The sequence below is a fragment of the Archocentrus centrarchus genome, chromosome 20, assembly GCF_007364275.1.
Source record: "Archocentrus centrarchus isolate MPI-CPG fArcCen1 chromosome 20, fArcCen1, whole genome shotgun sequence".
Classification (NCBI taxonomy): domain Eukaryota; kingdom Metazoa; phylum Chordata; class Actinopteri; order Cichliformes; family Cichlidae; genus Archocentrus; species Archocentrus centrarchus.
Window position 1 is genome coordinate 9,724,801 of NC_044365.1, and position 16,617 is coordinate 9,741,417.

The 16,617-nt window shown below is 38.7% G+C and overlaps 2 protein-coding genes across 3 annotated transcripts in view; both read right to left on the minus strand.

Moving 5' to 3' along the window:
• Window positions 1–643: 643 nt before the first annotated feature.
• Window positions 644–6,098, minus strand: LOC115799649 (uncharacterized). Of its 2 annotated transcripts, XM_030756887.1 has the most exons (10): window positions 5,997–6,098; window positions 4,702–4,795; window positions 4,364–4,510; window positions 4,004–4,167; window positions 2,593–2,704; window positions 2,381–2,474; window positions 1,930–2,271; window positions 1,413–1,593; window positions 1,092–1,225; window positions 644–993 (listed from the first exon to the last, which is right to left on the minus strand). In XM_030756887.1, exons 5-10 carry the CDS (start codon window positions 2,622–2,624, stop codon window positions 670–672), a joined length of 1,107 nt encoding a protein of 368 aa, XP_030612747.1. In that variant the 5' UTR covers window positions 2,625–2,704; window positions 4,004–4,167; window positions 4,364–4,510; window positions 4,702–4,795; window positions 5,997–6,098; the 3' UTR covers window positions 644–669. The 2 variants fall into 2 exon arrangements, with proteins under 2 accessions (XP_030612747.1, XP_030612746.1); XM_030756886.1 differs by lacking the exons at window positions 4,004–4,167; window positions 4,364–4,510; window positions 4,702–4,795; window positions 5,997–6,098 and having other exon boundaries at window positions 2,381–2,712.
• Window positions 6,099–10,840: 4,742 nt separating this feature from the next.
• reck (reversion-inducing-cysteine-rich protein with kazal motifs) overlaps window positions 10,841–16,617 on the minus strand; it is a 118,613-nt gene continuing 112,836 nt past the window's right edge. The window contains exon 21 of the mRNA XM_030756825.1: window positions 10,841–13,060. Within this exon, the coding sequence (XP_030612685.1) occupies window positions 12,839–13,060 (222 nt within the window). The 3' untranslated portion in view covers window positions 10,841–12,838. The remainder of the gene's footprint in view (window positions 13,061–16,617) is intronic.

A 16,617-nucleotide genomic window follows, 5' to 3' on the forward strand; every position in this document is an offset into this window, starting at 1 on the left:
ACAGGAGGTTTGATTTCTTCGTGCATCATACCGTACGCCAAGGGCAATCTCGACAGGTTCGACCACCCCCCATTTTTCCACAAAATGTTTCTTCCATTTTGTCTCTGTGTTAACATCACTGAATGGATTTCCTACACTTCTGAAATAATCCTCGAATTGGACTTTCAAATTCTCATTGTCAGAACATATGTTTAGAACATCATCTTGTATATTTGTTTGAACTTCATCTACAAGTTCCTCTACAGTTTGTACAACAGACTTTATTACAGTGGTTGCCACACCGCAGCCAAGCAGTTTTCCAATCAGAGATGCACACATCTCTTGAGTATTTTGCCTATTTCTTTCACTGCTTTGCAAACTATGTGGTGGCTCTTCAGAAGAACAAGGTGGCTCTTCAGAAGAACACTCAAATGACTGATCTACTGCTAAATTAGGGCGTGTTACCTCAAAATTATCCACAATACAAGCTCTGTGCCTGTTATGAAGATGTTTTCGAAAGCCTGAAAATGTGCAAAATCTCTGACAACAGCCGTCTTGGTCACATAACAGTTTAAATTTCAAACCGGGGTAAAAGCCATGAGAGAACTTAAGATGGCGAACCAAATCTTTGACAGAGCAAAACAAACACTTGCAAACAAAACATTGAAGCATCTTGTTCGATTTGTTAATTTAGTTCACTCCGTTAAGGAGCTTCGCTCTAAGATCCTTCACCCTGGGGCTTTCATGACACAGACCAACATCAATATTGTAAATGGTGGTCTGCACAAATGTGTACATATTGTGCAGGGCCTGATCATAAGAAATGCCAAACACATAGTGTGCTTTGAAAAGTTCATCAAAGGCTGAAATTGAAGACTTAGCCTTGCAGGGAATGAGTTGACGATCCACAACAATGTAGTAGTCATTGATGGTGCGACGCGATGTTCCAACTGCTAAAATGTAGGGCTGCCTCCCCTGGACTGAGCTTGTTGTCTCTTGAAGGTTGCGGCATGACTGAAAGAAAATTTTCAGTGGAACAAAAATAAAAATCAGATAACAGCTTTCCAACTTCACTATAAACACACACTTCACTCAAGGTTGGGGCCACTTACTTTGTGAAACCAGACAACGTGGCTCAGAGCTTCTCGAACAGTGATTTTCACAGCCCTCTTCTTCCCACTAGGAGGTGGAAGCAGAAGGTACACCAACAGCAACAGTGCTGCCATGTCACTGTTCCAGGCAGACTCTACAAGATTTAAATGAAACACTGTCAGATATGCTATTCATAATTGCTCTATAAAAAAAGACATTTGTTGGTTATTTGCAAAAAATGCATCATTCAACTAAGTTGTGATATTTTGTCAATGTAATGGAAAAAGTGATTCCAATAATCTGCACATTTTAAAAAGAAGTATGCCAAAGCTAGGACTAACCTGATGATTCTTCGTTGTCCTCTGGGTTCTCCTGAGCAGACTGAAGGAGAGACTCCAGCATCGGCGTCCTAGTGAGGTTGTTTGCTTCTTTGATGACTTTCTGCCTCAAAGAGGTTTCCCACTTTTCCATTAGTTTTGATGAGATTTCCTCTCCAAACATCATTTGGAAATCCTGCAGCACCTTAAAGAAAAAAAAAACAAAAAAAGAACAAAGAAAAAAATCTACATTAAACTATAAATTACATGGAACATCAATGCAGGAGAAAACAAGACAAGATACACTGAGTTGAGGTGAAAAGATAACGTTCAGCTAGCCACTATTACTGATGTGACCTAAAGGAGGTAAAGTTAAAAGGAACTGCCAAACTTGATTGGCGTGTGCACATGCGTACATGTCAGCATTAAGAAAAGGGAGATGCTTTGCTGGATTTATTAATGTATCAAAGCAGCTGTGAAGAATAAAAAAATTTTAGAGCAAAGCCTTCATCTTAAGATTTTCTGTTCAAAGTGGGCTCACCAGGCCTCTTGTATCAAGGAATCTTGGGAACACGCTGAGGAGGGTCTCACACTTCTCAGAATCGTGAATCAGTGCTTGTCTGTACTGAAATGTTTGTTCCATTTTCAAGAAGATCTGCCTTTCATCTGTGGTGTGCCTCAGAAGGGAAATGGCCTCTCTGCACTGGTCACCCTCCAACTGATGCTCCGCAGTCACAGCCCTTGAAAACTGTGGTCCTCTCTTGCTCGATGGATCGCGACTGGTGCTGCTGCCCCTCCTGCTGCCACTGCTGAGTTCGCGCTGCATGTTTTTCAGTTTCCAAGCGATGTAGCCTTCATTACTTTTGGAATCAAAAAAGTGCTCCTGCAGTGAATAACATTATTTGCCAGGAAAAAAAAAAAAAAAAAAGTTTAATCCTTAAATACTTATCACAATATTTCTCTAAAACTTTTTACTCAATGGGAATACTCACATATCCTTTTTCAGAGTACGGATCTTTCAGACAAGGGAACAGGGTGACAATTCCCAATGCATAACGTGTCCTGACATCCATCGGTGGAGCAGTCCTTAACATGATTTTAATATTAGACTCTGATGAGGATTTCTTTTTTCCATGGCCTGACATTTTTATTTTCATGTGTATCTGAGTATCCTGTCTTTACAAGTGTAACAAAAACAACTTACCCATACTGCTCAATCATTGCTGCTACAACCATGTTGACCAGTTTTCGTCGTAATGGGTCTTTAACCTCCCCTGTTTGTGTGTATTCTTGTGTATTCTTTGAATTTCCTAAATCTTAATGAAAGCAAAACCGAGGTCATATGCTTTGGTAAATTTGACCCCTCAAGCTACTCCTCTGGCACTCCGAGTCATTTGGCTCCTCACTGTCGTGATGCTGTGAAAAATCTGGGTGTCATTTTAGATAGTAGTTTTAAAATGGAGAAGCAAGTAAGTGCTGTTACCAAAATCAGTTTTTACCAACTCAGAGTCATTGCCAAGGTAAAACCTTATCTCCCACAGCAGGACCTGGAAAAAGTTATTCATGCTTTTATTACTTCCCGCCTGGACTACTGTAATTCTCTGTACTTTGGCATAGATCAATCATCTGTGCGCCGCCTGCAGGTAGTCCAGAATGCGGCAGCTCGTCTTTTAACCGGTTTAAAAAAGCATGAACACATTACCCCAGTCCTGTCATCCCTTCACTGGCTCCCTGTCCGTTTTAGAATCGATTTTAAGATTTTATTGCTTACTTTTAAAGCCTTAAATGGACTGGCACCTTTGTATCTGTCTGAGCTGCTTCACTGTCACACCCCTGTAAGAGCTCTGAGGTCATCGAACCAGCTGCTCTTACAGAGGCCTAAAACTAGACTAAAACAGAGAGGTGATCGAGCTTTTGCAGCAGCAGCACCAAAGCTATGGAACGATCTACCTCTCCATATCCGCACAGCTCAGACAATACACACATTTAAATCTCTATTAAAAACACATTTCTTTTCCTTGGCATTTGGCTGCAGTGCTACCTCCTTTTAGATGATTGTTTTATGGTATTTTATGGTACTTGTTTTAAACGTTTTAATTTTTAATTTTCTTATGTTATTTATTGTTCTTAATGTTTTTATTTATTTATTTTTATTTTATTGTTTTATTATTTTATTTATTTATATATTTTTATTTTTATTTAGTATAGTCCTTGGGGTTACAGATCTTGTACAGCACTTTGGTCAACGTCGTTGTTTTAAATGTGCTTTATAAATAAACTTGACTTGACTTGACTTGACTATCTTCTCTCCTCCTGGCTTAGCATCCAGGAGTGTTTTGACAAGCTTAAAAGTGTGAAACATCCAAAGTTATTGAAATACAGGTTTATTCAGTCATCCAAATACATTTGTCAACCCACTCACATTTTTTCAGTTTGCAGCTAATATATGCAACTGTGTTAAAATAAGAATGTAAAGTTTAATTTGAAAGGTAAAATAGTGGAGAAATGCAGTATCTGTGTCTCACACAGCTATTAGATTGGCCCCACTCCATTCAGAAACTATTTCCCACATAATTAAACCAAGTAATTTTATATAAATAAAGTGAAAATATCACCTCTTTGGCTTGTAAGGAAATGTCATCACTTGAATCTCTTCTTGGGGACATCATCAAGGTGTCATCAATGCATCTTCGTTTAGGGGACATGAACGAAAGATCACTGTCCGATGAACGTGATGACACAGAGAGAGTGTCTGTGCATGAAGACTGCATTGGAGATTCTAAGGAGAAACCAGCAATACAAAGAGATAGTGGACCACCATTACATAATCTGTGCCTACAATGAGAGAATGATTTTGTCTGTGATGTAATTGAAGTACTAAAAACATAAATAAAAACAAAACCTTCTGAACTTTCTATACTTCAGTTTTAGTTGTATGAAATAATATAGGCCTAATTTTGTAGTGCTATTGTTACCCTCAACAGAAGAGGCATCAGTGAGAGTCCAGACAATGTCGGATTTCTCCTCCAGAACGTCACTGAAGACGTCTTCATCCACCTCCGTCCCAGTTTCATCCACAAGATATACATTTGTTTCTTCAAGGATGTCAAACTTCTCTTTGGCTGTAAATGTACATACATTTTTGGAGATTACTAAATTGTTCAAATATAGAATTCTGTCAGTTCTTTATGTATCACTAATATTCCTGCAAATTTACTTCTATGACAAAAGGTGAACAAATATATAAAAATGCAGGCAAAAATATAATGTAGGATTTTAAGCAGGTCAACTTGAATAAACCAAAAAACATTACCTTGTCTCAAAAATGTTGAATATGACGCTCCATTGAGTTTGATGTAGCGTTTCTTTCCTGCATATTGGACTTTAAAGAGCATTGTCACAGATATCTGAGAAAAAAAATATAAGTTCAACATTACTTAAACGGTGACCTGGTCATGTTAACAGTGTCACCACCATACAAGCAGAGCAAAACTGTTATGGGTTTTAACAGTCACTGGTTCATAGAGTGTAAAGGCATACCCTTGTGGTCATGCCTAATCTAACTAAGAAAAAAAATAAAATTGAGGCAGGGGAGCAGCTATGCCATGTTTGCCCATCCCCAATGAAGGCTGAGAGACAGCTTCCATTAAGTGTTGTTTTTTTGTTTGTTTTTTTCTTGCTGCGTTTAAAATTTTTAAGTTTTATATAGTTTGTGTGTAGCATTAGCCATTCAGCGCCGAATGATATGCTGCTTGGCTACCATGCTGGAGACTAGGTGTGTTTATAGAGTCTGTGGTTATAGCAACCTGTTCTGGTGGCTACAGCTGCAATAAAGAAAAAAAAATAACAGCTGACCTTCTCAGCACAGCCAGCACAACAGCGATGATCCACTCGTGTTAAAGGGTCGTTTTTTTTTCAAATAATGGAAATCCGTCACAGCGACAGAGAGTATGGAATGCTCTGCTTACACAGTGATACTCGAGCTGCAGAATTAAAATGAAATGCAGTAATAGCGATAATAGCGTTTCGTCATTAAATTCAGTGACAGCAGAGTTCCGAAAGTGAAGCGTGAAATCCTCAGCCCAGTGCAAGGGCATCTCAGCAAGGCGCCTGGCGATCACTGTTCTAGCGCTAGCTAGAACAGTGCAACAGGGTTGGGTCAAAATGGTGTAGCAAGTTTTTCAAAATTGCGGAAGAACTAGGGTGTGGATGGGATAGTGGCTTTCATTGCATTATATCGGCTATGACTGGTACTCTTTAGGCGTCCTAAGTTACGCTACAAGACAAGAAGCCACTAAAGGTGGAAATGCTAATCAGCAGCAGGTGCTAGATCTCGAGAGCAACCGGTGAAGGAGCAGGACAGAAGGGCAAACACAGCGAACAGAACATGGAGGGAACAGAAAGTACAGTTTTTGAGAAAATCAGTGGGAATAATGACATGTCTGTCTCCTTAGTTTAAAAAAAAAAAAATTTTCAACTAGCACCGATAAATTGTACATCTGCCTTGAGTTGACATTTAGCACGTCTTGCGATACATTTAATTGTCAGCTGATGCCACTAACATTTGGTGAAAATTAAATGTACATACATAACTGTCAATGTACTTACCTGTATTTTCTGTTGTCTGAAAAGGCATTATATCCAAACTAGTTAACCCCGCCGAAAAATAACCGCCGTCTGCTTGTTTGGTGCATGCGCATTCAGAGTACGTCGCAACAGATACGCACCCGACGTGCACACGCACGGTACGTAAAATGCGAACCGTGAAGACTCAATCACAAATACACACCGTGAGAGTTAGTGAGTTTAATATAAACTCTTCACTAACACTGCAGAAATACCTGACACCAATAGGAGACACTGTTGCAACACTGGAAGTGTATCTAATTACTAATGAACTCCACAGTGTAAAAAAAACAACTCTACATACTCGAACTCTGGAAAAGTAACACTTTTGAATTTGCTGTGTATATTTGACTCAGGTGTGTTGAAGCAGAGACACATCTAAAACCTGCAGGACACTGGCCCTCAAGGCCTGGAGTTGAGGATCCCTGGTGTATGGCAAGGATGGCAAAGCCACCAGCCTCAGAGTTGGCTAAATCATTTCCATCCTTACATTCAACATGAAAAGCCATAGTCTTTCAGTTCATTTTGAAATACACAGTTCACATTGTATACAAAACACAGGCTACTTACTCATGTGCTGAAGCATCAAGAGTTCTTTTCAGCGAAACTAAGGGGCTGAGTCCAACTCCTAAAAAACAACCCCACATCATAATACCCTCTCCACTAAACTTTACACTTGGTACAATGCATTCAGAAAAAAGGTTTTCAAAGTGCTTTTTGTCCTAATTGGGTTTTGAAAAGCCTGAATCTACATATTTTAGGCCTAAAGAAGTCCTGCAAATTCTGAAAATGTACAACCTGACAGTCTCCTTCGTTGCCAACTTCCTCATCATCCACCAGAGGGTCTCCTGAAGAGTTCCGTTTCTTCCACCAGTCGGCCTTCAGCTATGCTACCACAACGCTACCACAAGCTTCAGTGGGTCTCCTGAGCTGGCCTCCCTGCCAGCCCCCTGTTTTATTTTTTTCATCCCTGTTTTATTTTTTTTTAGACTTTTCTGCTGCCTATTTTTGTTTTGGTTCCTGTCTTTGGATTCTGCAGATGATTTTCTGTTTTGAATGGACTTCACTGTCCACCTGAATAAAGATTCATTTTTTTTATGTTGTTTATCTTGTTCTGCCACAGAAGTATGCATTTGGGTCCTTTTCTGAGGTATATTTTTTCACTTCCAATAAAGATTAATTAATTTAACATGTTTCATCAGGCTGAATCTATTATTTGAACGTCTGAATATAGTCTATAGGTAATCAGTCTGCTGAAGCAACAACTACGCTTACAAATAACTCTTTAAAAACTAAAATTAACCAATGTTGATTATTTTCACCATCATATGAGCTACCTTGATATTTCCCTCACTGAAACGACAGCCTGTGTTTCCGCCCAGGTCTGTCTGATTTTCCTCCTGCTCTCTGTTTCTTTTGTTGCTCAGTCTGGGAAACATTTCCCTGACTTTATTATAATGAAGCTTGTATGCAAGTTTGTGAAGGAAAATGTATGTTCTTGCGTGCCTGCTCTGTGCAGATGCTATTCATTGATTATATCTCCACCTTCAACACTATCTCCCCTGATAAACTCATCACGAAGCTGGTTCTTCTGGGCCTCAACACACACCTGAGCAGCTGGGTCCTGGACTTCCTCACCAGCAGACTACAGACTGAGTGGGTCTCCTCCAGCGTCACCCTATACACCGGTGCACCACAAGCACCGGTGAGCTCCATCCTCCCCTCCCTCTACACACAAGACTGCAAACCCACCCACAAGACCAATACCATCATAAGGTTTGCAGATGACACCATCGTGGTAGGCAGGATTACATCTAGGGATGAAGCTGCCTGGAGAACTGGAGCTGGGAGAACAACTTGACCCTCAGTGCAGTAAAGATGAAGGAACTGATCCTAAACTCCAGGTAGGTACTCCCACAATGTACTGAGAACAGTGTTATGATCTGGTACACTATTTCCTGTGACCTACCACCGCGTCATGCTCCTAAAAAGCCGTGGTATCCCAGCCTCGTTTTCACACCATTTTAATCAGATTGTAAATGGCGGCAGGTACTGTAGTTTGAAAGCTGAAATTTTGTCAATTTCAATGGTGTTTGTTTATCAAACACCCCTTTCAACAATTCTGTGCATGCACAGGCAGGTCTTAGTGGGCCACAAACATTTTAAGTTATAATAAAGTGTTAACAGATTTTGGTGAAATTCCTTTCACTGTACAGGCTAAATGGAATGTTGTATAGTGTCCAAACTTCATATCCTTATAATTATCCATGTGATAGTTCCATCCTGTGGATTTTATGAAAATCAGTCCATTTTAATTTTTTTTTTACCTGATGCAAGGGTGGCACAACCAGTTATTTAGGTTCACTTTTTCACACAGTGTAGGTTTGTGTATCTTTTTTCCCTGATGAAATTAAATCATTAAAAAAATGCATTTTGTATTTACTTGGGTTATCTTTTTCCAATAATAAATTTTGTTTCATTTGAGCATCTGAAACATGACAAATATGCAAAAAAAACCCCAAAAAACATCAGAAAAGGAGCAAATCACAGCACTGTAGCTAATATAGACACTCCCTTCTGCTCCTTTGCTTATTGTTACAGTCCTGGCTATATTTCATAATACACCAGAGTGTATTGTACATAAACTGTCTCTGGACGAGTGTTCTTTCTCTTTAAGGATCTGGGACTTTCTGTAGGTCCCTCTCTTGTTTGGCCATACAAACAAACAAACAAACATCACCACCAACTTTCATGAAAATGTACATGGTTGTTTTTGTATAATCCTGCAATGAGACAACAGGCAAAGAAAGAAAATGACCTTAATGTTTTAACGTAGGAGGCTACAATACAGTACAATATGATTACATAATGCAAAATTAGGTTCATGTCAAAAAGAGATACTTTAGGATAATGACTCAATAATCACATCATCTTTATCTGACCGAAATACAGAACTTCTAACAATGTGCAGAAGAAACTGGATTTCAGTCCATGTTGTATTTGCATCTCAGTGGTTTAAATATGAATATTCCCATCCTTCAGTTTGCTTTTACTCAATATGCACACATAACATTTAGAGAAGGTTGGAGTTGTCAGTGCAGCTTTGATGAATTTTGCAATAAATAATACATCATAATCGGTTGTACTGTTTTTTTTTTTTTTAATCAGCTTTCAGGCCAGTCTGCAAATACATTATAATAAAACACAAATGTAAATAATGCTGAATCTTGTTTTTTGTTTTGTTTTGTTTTTATCAGAAACCTCAACAAATCAGGACTGTTACTGATGAAACTACATTTACATGCATTTGGATTCCCGGTGTGAAAAGTGTAGCTCATGTCACTGTCTTTATATTTCCATGCAGAATGAATATCAAAGAAGATCAAAAACATCTTTTGTTCTGGTATTACTGTTTTATATTTCATAAAATATGCATTCTAATTGACTTTCCTTCAATTTATTTTAATTCATGGTAGTTTTAGAGCAAAACCCAGTAAAGATGCAAAGAAAACTCATGAGTCATAAAAGACCAAATTTGTTAAATGGATTTATCAATAATAACACTGAGTAGTCCTGGGTGTTTATATTACAGAAACCATCTTTACTGAATACACTGACTGCGCTAGCCTTTATATATGTGACTGGTTCACTTACATTCTATAACACTACATTTACATCATATGGGAATACAGGAGAAATGAGCCTCCTGCTTAATACTCTGTTTTCTGAAGGGAAGTTAGCTGTACAAAAAGCAAAAGTTTAACATTTTGGAAAATTTGCTTCAGAAAATGAGATGACCAATTTCAATCTCATGTCTTTTGTTAAATACAAGGCTGGAATCATGATGTGCTTACCTTAGTTACCTTAGTATAACAAATGGCAGCAGGTTGACTTACTGTCTACTAAATACAATACCATAACTTATTTAATATCTTCTGAAAAACTAAAATACTAGAGCAAATGAGAAAGGTACTAAACATTCATGTTCTCACAATTCAGCAGCTATTTAGCTAGACACCTGGATAACTAACTGCCCACAGTAGTAACCTAGTCTTAATAATACTTCCACTTCATTTTTCCAGCTCTGAATGTTTTATACAATGAAGAATGACCTTTTTTTCCCCCTCTCTTGCTTGTAAGGTAGCAATATTAAGGATGACTGTCTCTATCCTGCAATAAATTTAAAATATTGTTTGCCTTTTTTCAATAAATCTTTAAAATGTTTAATACTCTCCTAGCATTAGTCTTTTTAATCTTTACACACTACTCAAGTGATATATCACTTGAGTAGTGTATGCAGTCCTCATATATACACATCTAAGAAAATTTTGCAAGTTTGATACGAGTGCACTGATAAAACTATTGTTAGTTAAGATAAAGTTACCTTCCCCTAAAAAATAAAAACTGTAATTACTGTAATTTGTTATAAAATAAAATACATGCAATGTTTCTACATGTATTTTTGGCTTTTGAACAGAGGGGTAGCAGCTTCCCCAGACTCTATTTTGAAAACTAAATTAAGACAACATGTCCAGGTACCAACTTTGCACTTAAAGGGGTCCTTAAGGAGATGGTCGTTAAAACAGCGTGTTTAAAATAGATCAAACAAGAGGCTACAAAAAGGGACAGTATCAGATAAGGAGTCCAAAAATAAAAATAATGAGCTGAAAATTAGGATGACAGACCCCATGTTAAAGAAGAAAAGCATATAATTTATCTTCATCAGAGCAAGAAAGTGAATAAGAATACTTTCCAAAAATCATGTGGCTAATCATCAGGAGACAAAAACTCCAGAAGCAGAAAAAAAGCAGCTAAGTTTAAAGTACTGAACTTTTTCATTCTTTACTGTAAAGTGAAATTAAACACTGACAAGATACAAAAAAAGAGTAAGAAATCTAGGTTTCACAGAACATAAAAATAACCAATAATAATAATAATAATAATAATAATGGATGGTAGGTTCCCTGCTACAGAGCTGCCTAACACAGTAATACTGTTAGATAAGGGGACAAATTGTGCTATACAGGCAGATAAGACACATAGGAATGGGAAAGCACATACTATATTACATTCTGGAGTAAATACATTTCATAATTGTCATCATGCAACAAAGAATAACAGCTATTTGTTTAAAAAAATGGCACATTGGTGATCAATTCATTATCAAATACATATCAAACACAAACACATTTCTTAACAAATATAAAGTTATTGCATTTTTATTATTACTTCATATATGCCACTATATGAAAGCCATACTGTGGAAAATCTACCCAAAGGTGGGTAGAAAGTAACTGATTGTCCTTTTGTTTCTTGCTTCTCATATGTTCAGACAGAAAACTTCCCTTTAATGATTTTCAGAGCTATTGGTATTACAGAAAAGGAGTGATAATCTGTATAATCCTGCTTTAAATTATAATTCAACTAATATTTATTTTTAAAATGAGGGGACTGTATTAACAATTTAGCATGTTTTAGGCACCAAGAGAAATGCAGTGTAATAAAGAAATTATTATTACAGTGTAGTTATGTTAACACTAAATGGGGAACAGAGGTCATGCTGCATTCACGGAGGCTCAAAAATCCAAGGTGACCACAGTTAAACTCAAAGTTATGATTTTTTTTAATACAACAAGAGAGTGAGTACTAGATTTGATTTTCTGATAATATACTGGAACTCATCTACTAATAATCTGATGATCATCAGCTGCAATTAGCTTTTGAAGCAGTGTTTAAATGCCCAGCTCAGAATCTTGAGGTTTAAATTATGATCCTTACTACCAAGTGACAGCATGCTAAAAACTTGGCAACAGTGTAAATAAAACTTGACTGTAGAGGATTTAAATTCCATTCTGTATATAGTTGACACATAATAAATTATTTAATTAGTTGACTGAAAAAATGAACTATCACTGGGACTAAAAGGATGAAAGTAGATCTTTCCAAAAGGAAATTCATTTTCTGACTGTTTATATTATTAAAAAATTTAATTGCAAACATAATCAGATAAAGCAGAAGTATTGTGTGACGTGAGATGAAAAGGGAAATCCATTTACATTATATTCTAACAAAAGAGTTCATGTACTTCCTATTTAGCATTTTCTTAAATTATACAGCTGCTCCATTTAAGCCTTTATGCCTTAAAAAAAAATCAGAATTTACTTTAAATATATTAATGAGAGTTTATAGGCACCACATCAGGTATTGTGTCACCAGGTTTGTTTTTGAGAAAAGCTTTTCATTAAGTGAAACTGACCAAGGCTTTACCTCAGATCACTGCTGCGTGAACCTGGGTTCCTTCACAATTTGAACTTTTTGACATCTTATCTTGAATTGGCCAGAATTGGGCCACTTCTGTGTGTGTGTGTGTGTGTAGATAGGGAATTTCAACCAATTTGTCAGACAGATGTGCTGCTAAACAAGGAGATTTTGTCCAACTGTAAATCAAATATGCACATGCATACACACACAAAGCTTGAGCAGAGCACAGAATGAGTCGTGAAAGTAACATCTCCTCTTAACAGCTTTCAGAGAAGACCTTGTTCCTGGGTCTGATGGCTACGAAGCCATATGCTTCTTTAAAGGTCATGCACGCACACACGCATGCACACAGCCCACTGGAGAGAAATCCAGTGAGCAGCTCATTATTGAATAGTACTGTTCACACAAAAGCTTTGCACCACCCTGATTGTTTGAAACGCAGGTCAGTTAATAGGAATGATTGTCTTCACCACTGTCTCTTCCTATTCCATGGCTTCCCAGACACACTCACTTTGGCACACTTACAGTCAGTGAGACAGAGGGTAGCTAGGAATAATAGGCACTTAGAGCTGTTGGAGGACAGGGGCCGCAATAACAAGGAGGCCCAGGAGGAAGCACAGGACGGGGGCCAGATGTGAATGTGGTGTGCCCCCTGAGGAGTGGATGGAGGAGGTCTTGATCTCAGAAGTGAGGAAGGCAGATAGAGGGACGTGGGAGACCAGAGTGGGGCTGGCATAGTTGATGAGGGAATCAATCTTCTCAGCCTCCTTACTGCAGGCTTCAATCTGCAAAACACAAGAACAGTACTCTGATTTCCACAGTCTTCTCTCTCTCAGTCAATGCAGAATAAGAATATAGCACATAAGCTATAATCTTATTGTTATTCCTTTCTCAGCGAATGAAAATCATCCACTTCTTATGGATACCAATAACGGTTGGTTACATATTGGACTCGATTTTACTTCACTTCATTAGATGAAGAGGGGATGCCATTCTTGGTATTTACTTGAAACTCTTGGCTCCATTTTCTAACAAAAACAGAGTAGTCTTTTTAGAGCCAGAAACAAAAAAGCAAGCACCCCCCCCCTCCAAAAAAACAACAACAAAAAAAACATAGTGACACAGCTTACCAAACTAAGGTGCTCAATCCATTGTGATGACATGACCAATGTGTGTGAAAGCACTTTAATTAACACCATGCTAATTCATGTTATAAATACAGTTATCTAAGAAAAAAACACAAGTAGTCTTTGTGTGCGCATGTGCGAGTGCCCCCGTTTCCAAAAAGCAGCGTTTTTGTCCGTTTACACAAAAATGGAGGCCAGAGTATTTCAGAAACACTCCACTCTGGAGCCTGTTTCCAAAAAGTATTGTTTTTACTCCGTTCTGGTGTAAACGGGACACCGAAACGCATCAAAACTTAGGTGTTTTCATTTTGAAACATTGCGTAAATGGGGCCTGAGCCATAAAGTCAAAAATTGGTATCACCACCATTATTCTTCAGCTTAGTCTGAACTCTCTGAGGCAGCTTTCTGCCATAATCCGTCTGTTGATCTCCTGTTCCCTTCTCCTGTCACTTGTGAATAAGACCCTGAGATACTTAAACTCCTCCACCTGGGGCAGCAATTCGTCCCTGAGCCAGAGTTGGCACTCCACCCTTTTCTGGCTGAGGATCATGGCCTCAGACTTAGAGGTGCTAATTCGCATGCCAGGCACTTCACACTTGGCTGCAGCGTTTCACTATGAGCTGGAGGCCACCACCTGATGAAGCCAACAGGACCACATCATCCGCAAAGAGCAGAGATGAGATTCTGAGGCCACCAAGGCGGAAGCCTTACATCACTTGGACTTGGCCTAAAAATTCTGTCCATAAAAATTATGAACAGAATCTGTGACAAAGGGCAGCCCTGGTGAAGTCCAACACCCACAGCTAACGAGTCTGACTTATTGCTAGCAATATGGACCAAGCTCTTGCTGCGGTTGTACAGGAGACTGAACGGCCCACAACAACAGGCCAGACATCCCATGCTTCCGCAGCACCTCCCACAGGATACCCGGAGGGACATGTCCACAAAATACATGTAGACTGGATGGGCAAACTCCCACACACACTTGAACATCCTCGAGAGGATAAAGAACTGGTCCAGTGTTCCATGAACAGGACGAAAACAGCATAGTTCTTCTTGAATCCGAAGTTTGACTAACGGATTGGCCCTCCTTTCCAGCACCCTGGCGTATAGACCTTACCGGGAAGGCTGAGGAGTATGATCCCCCCGATAGTTGGAGCACACCCTTTTTTCTTTATTTCATGTTCTTTTAAATCATAGATCATAATCATAATAGAAATGGATGAACAAAGAAAAGTTTGCTGGGAATCATTTTGGTGGTTTGCAGTGTATCTTGCAGTGCAAAATGTCTATATGGTCAAATCCACTGTAAAGCTTTATCCAGCTATTTTACATTTTCAAAACATAACTTTAATAAAATTTTTATATTTCAGCAGGCAAAATTTTTTAAGCATAAAACCTATCAAAACAATTTGAATCTATACAAGTCAAAGTTTTTGTGAAGAAAGCACTGTCTCTTCTACTTAGCAACTGGGTGGCTGTAGCTCAGGAGGTAAAGGAGATCACCTACTAATCAGAAGGGTGGCGGTTTGATCCCTGGTTCCTCCAGTCTGGATGCCAAAGTATCCTTGGGCAAGATACTGAACCACAAGTTGCTCTCCAAATGCAAGTGTTGGAGTGTGGATGTTAGATAGAAAGCAGTTAAGCTTAGAAAGAAGTGTCTGTATGAATGGGTGAATGAGGCATGCTATTTAAAGCACTATGAATGCTCAACATAGAGTATAAAAGTGCTATATAAGAAACATTCCATTTACCGATTGACTCAAAGGGGCATATTTATAGTAGAAAGTAGATAATGCCCCCAGAGAAGGAGCCAGCCAGCTGGCTGGGAGTAGCCATTTTAAGTATAGAAATTCATAAGGCTAGTCATTTAACTGAATGGTATAAGGTAGGGCTATGCTTCAATCTGATGTGTTGTCTTTCAAACTACCCTTGATTAGTCTTGCTTTAAGCTTTAATAATTTGGAGCATTTTACTTTGACTACACCAGCATATACAGTGGCTTGCAAAAGTATTCATACCTCTTGAACTTTTCCATATTTTGTCACATTACAACCACAAACATAAATATATTTCACTGGAATTTAATGTGAAAGACCAACACAAAGTGGTATACAATTGTGAAGTGGAAAGAAAATTATACATGATTCAAAACATTTTTTTACAAACAAAAAACTGAAAAGTGTGGCTTGCAAAAGTATTCAGCCCCCGTGAGTCAATACTTTGTGGAACCACCTTTTGCTGCAATTACAGCTGCAAGTATTTTAGGGTGTGTCTCCACCAGCTTTGCACATCTAGTGACTAAAATTTTTGCCCATTCTTCTTTGCAAAACAGCTCAAGCTCAGTCAGATTAGATGGAGAGCATTTGTGAACAGCAGTTTTCAGATCTTGCCACAAATTCTCGATTGGGTTTAGGTCTGGACTTTGACTGGGTCATTCTAACACATGAATATGTTTTGTTTTAAACCATTCCATTGTAGCCCTGGCTTTATGTTTAAGGTCGTTGTCCTGCTGGAAGGTGAACCTCCGCCCCAGTCTCAAGTCTTTTGCAGACTCTGACCAAATTCCCTGTCCCTGCTGAAGAGAAGCAGCCCCAGAGCATGATGCTGCCACCACCATATTTGACAGTGTGGATGGTGTGTTCAGAGTGATGTGCAGTGTTAATTCTCTGCCACACATAGTGTTTTGCATTTTGGCCAAAAAGTTCAATTTTGGTCTCATCTGACCAAAGCACCTTGTTCCACATGTTTGCTGTGTCCCCAACATGGCTTCTGGCAAACTGCAAATGGGACTATTTATGGTTTTCTTTTAACAATGGCTTTCTTCTTGCCACTCTTCCATAAAGACCACATTTGAGCAGTGCACGACTAATAGTTATCCTGTGGACAGATTCCCCCACCTGAGCTGTGGATCTCTGCATTTGGTCCAGAGTCACCATGGGCCTCTTGGCTGCATCTCTGATCAGTGCTCTCCTTGTTTGGCCTGTAAGTTTAGGTGGACGGCCTTGTCTTGGTAGGTTTACAGTTGTGCCATACTCTTTCCATTTCCGGATAATGGATTGAACAGTGCTCCGTGAGTTGTTCAAAGCTTGGGAAATCTTTTTATAGCCTAAGCCTGCTTCAAACTTCTCCGCAACCTTATTCCTGACCTGTCTGCTGTGTTCTTTGGACTTCATGATGCTGTTTTCTCTCCAATATTCTCTTAACCAACCTCT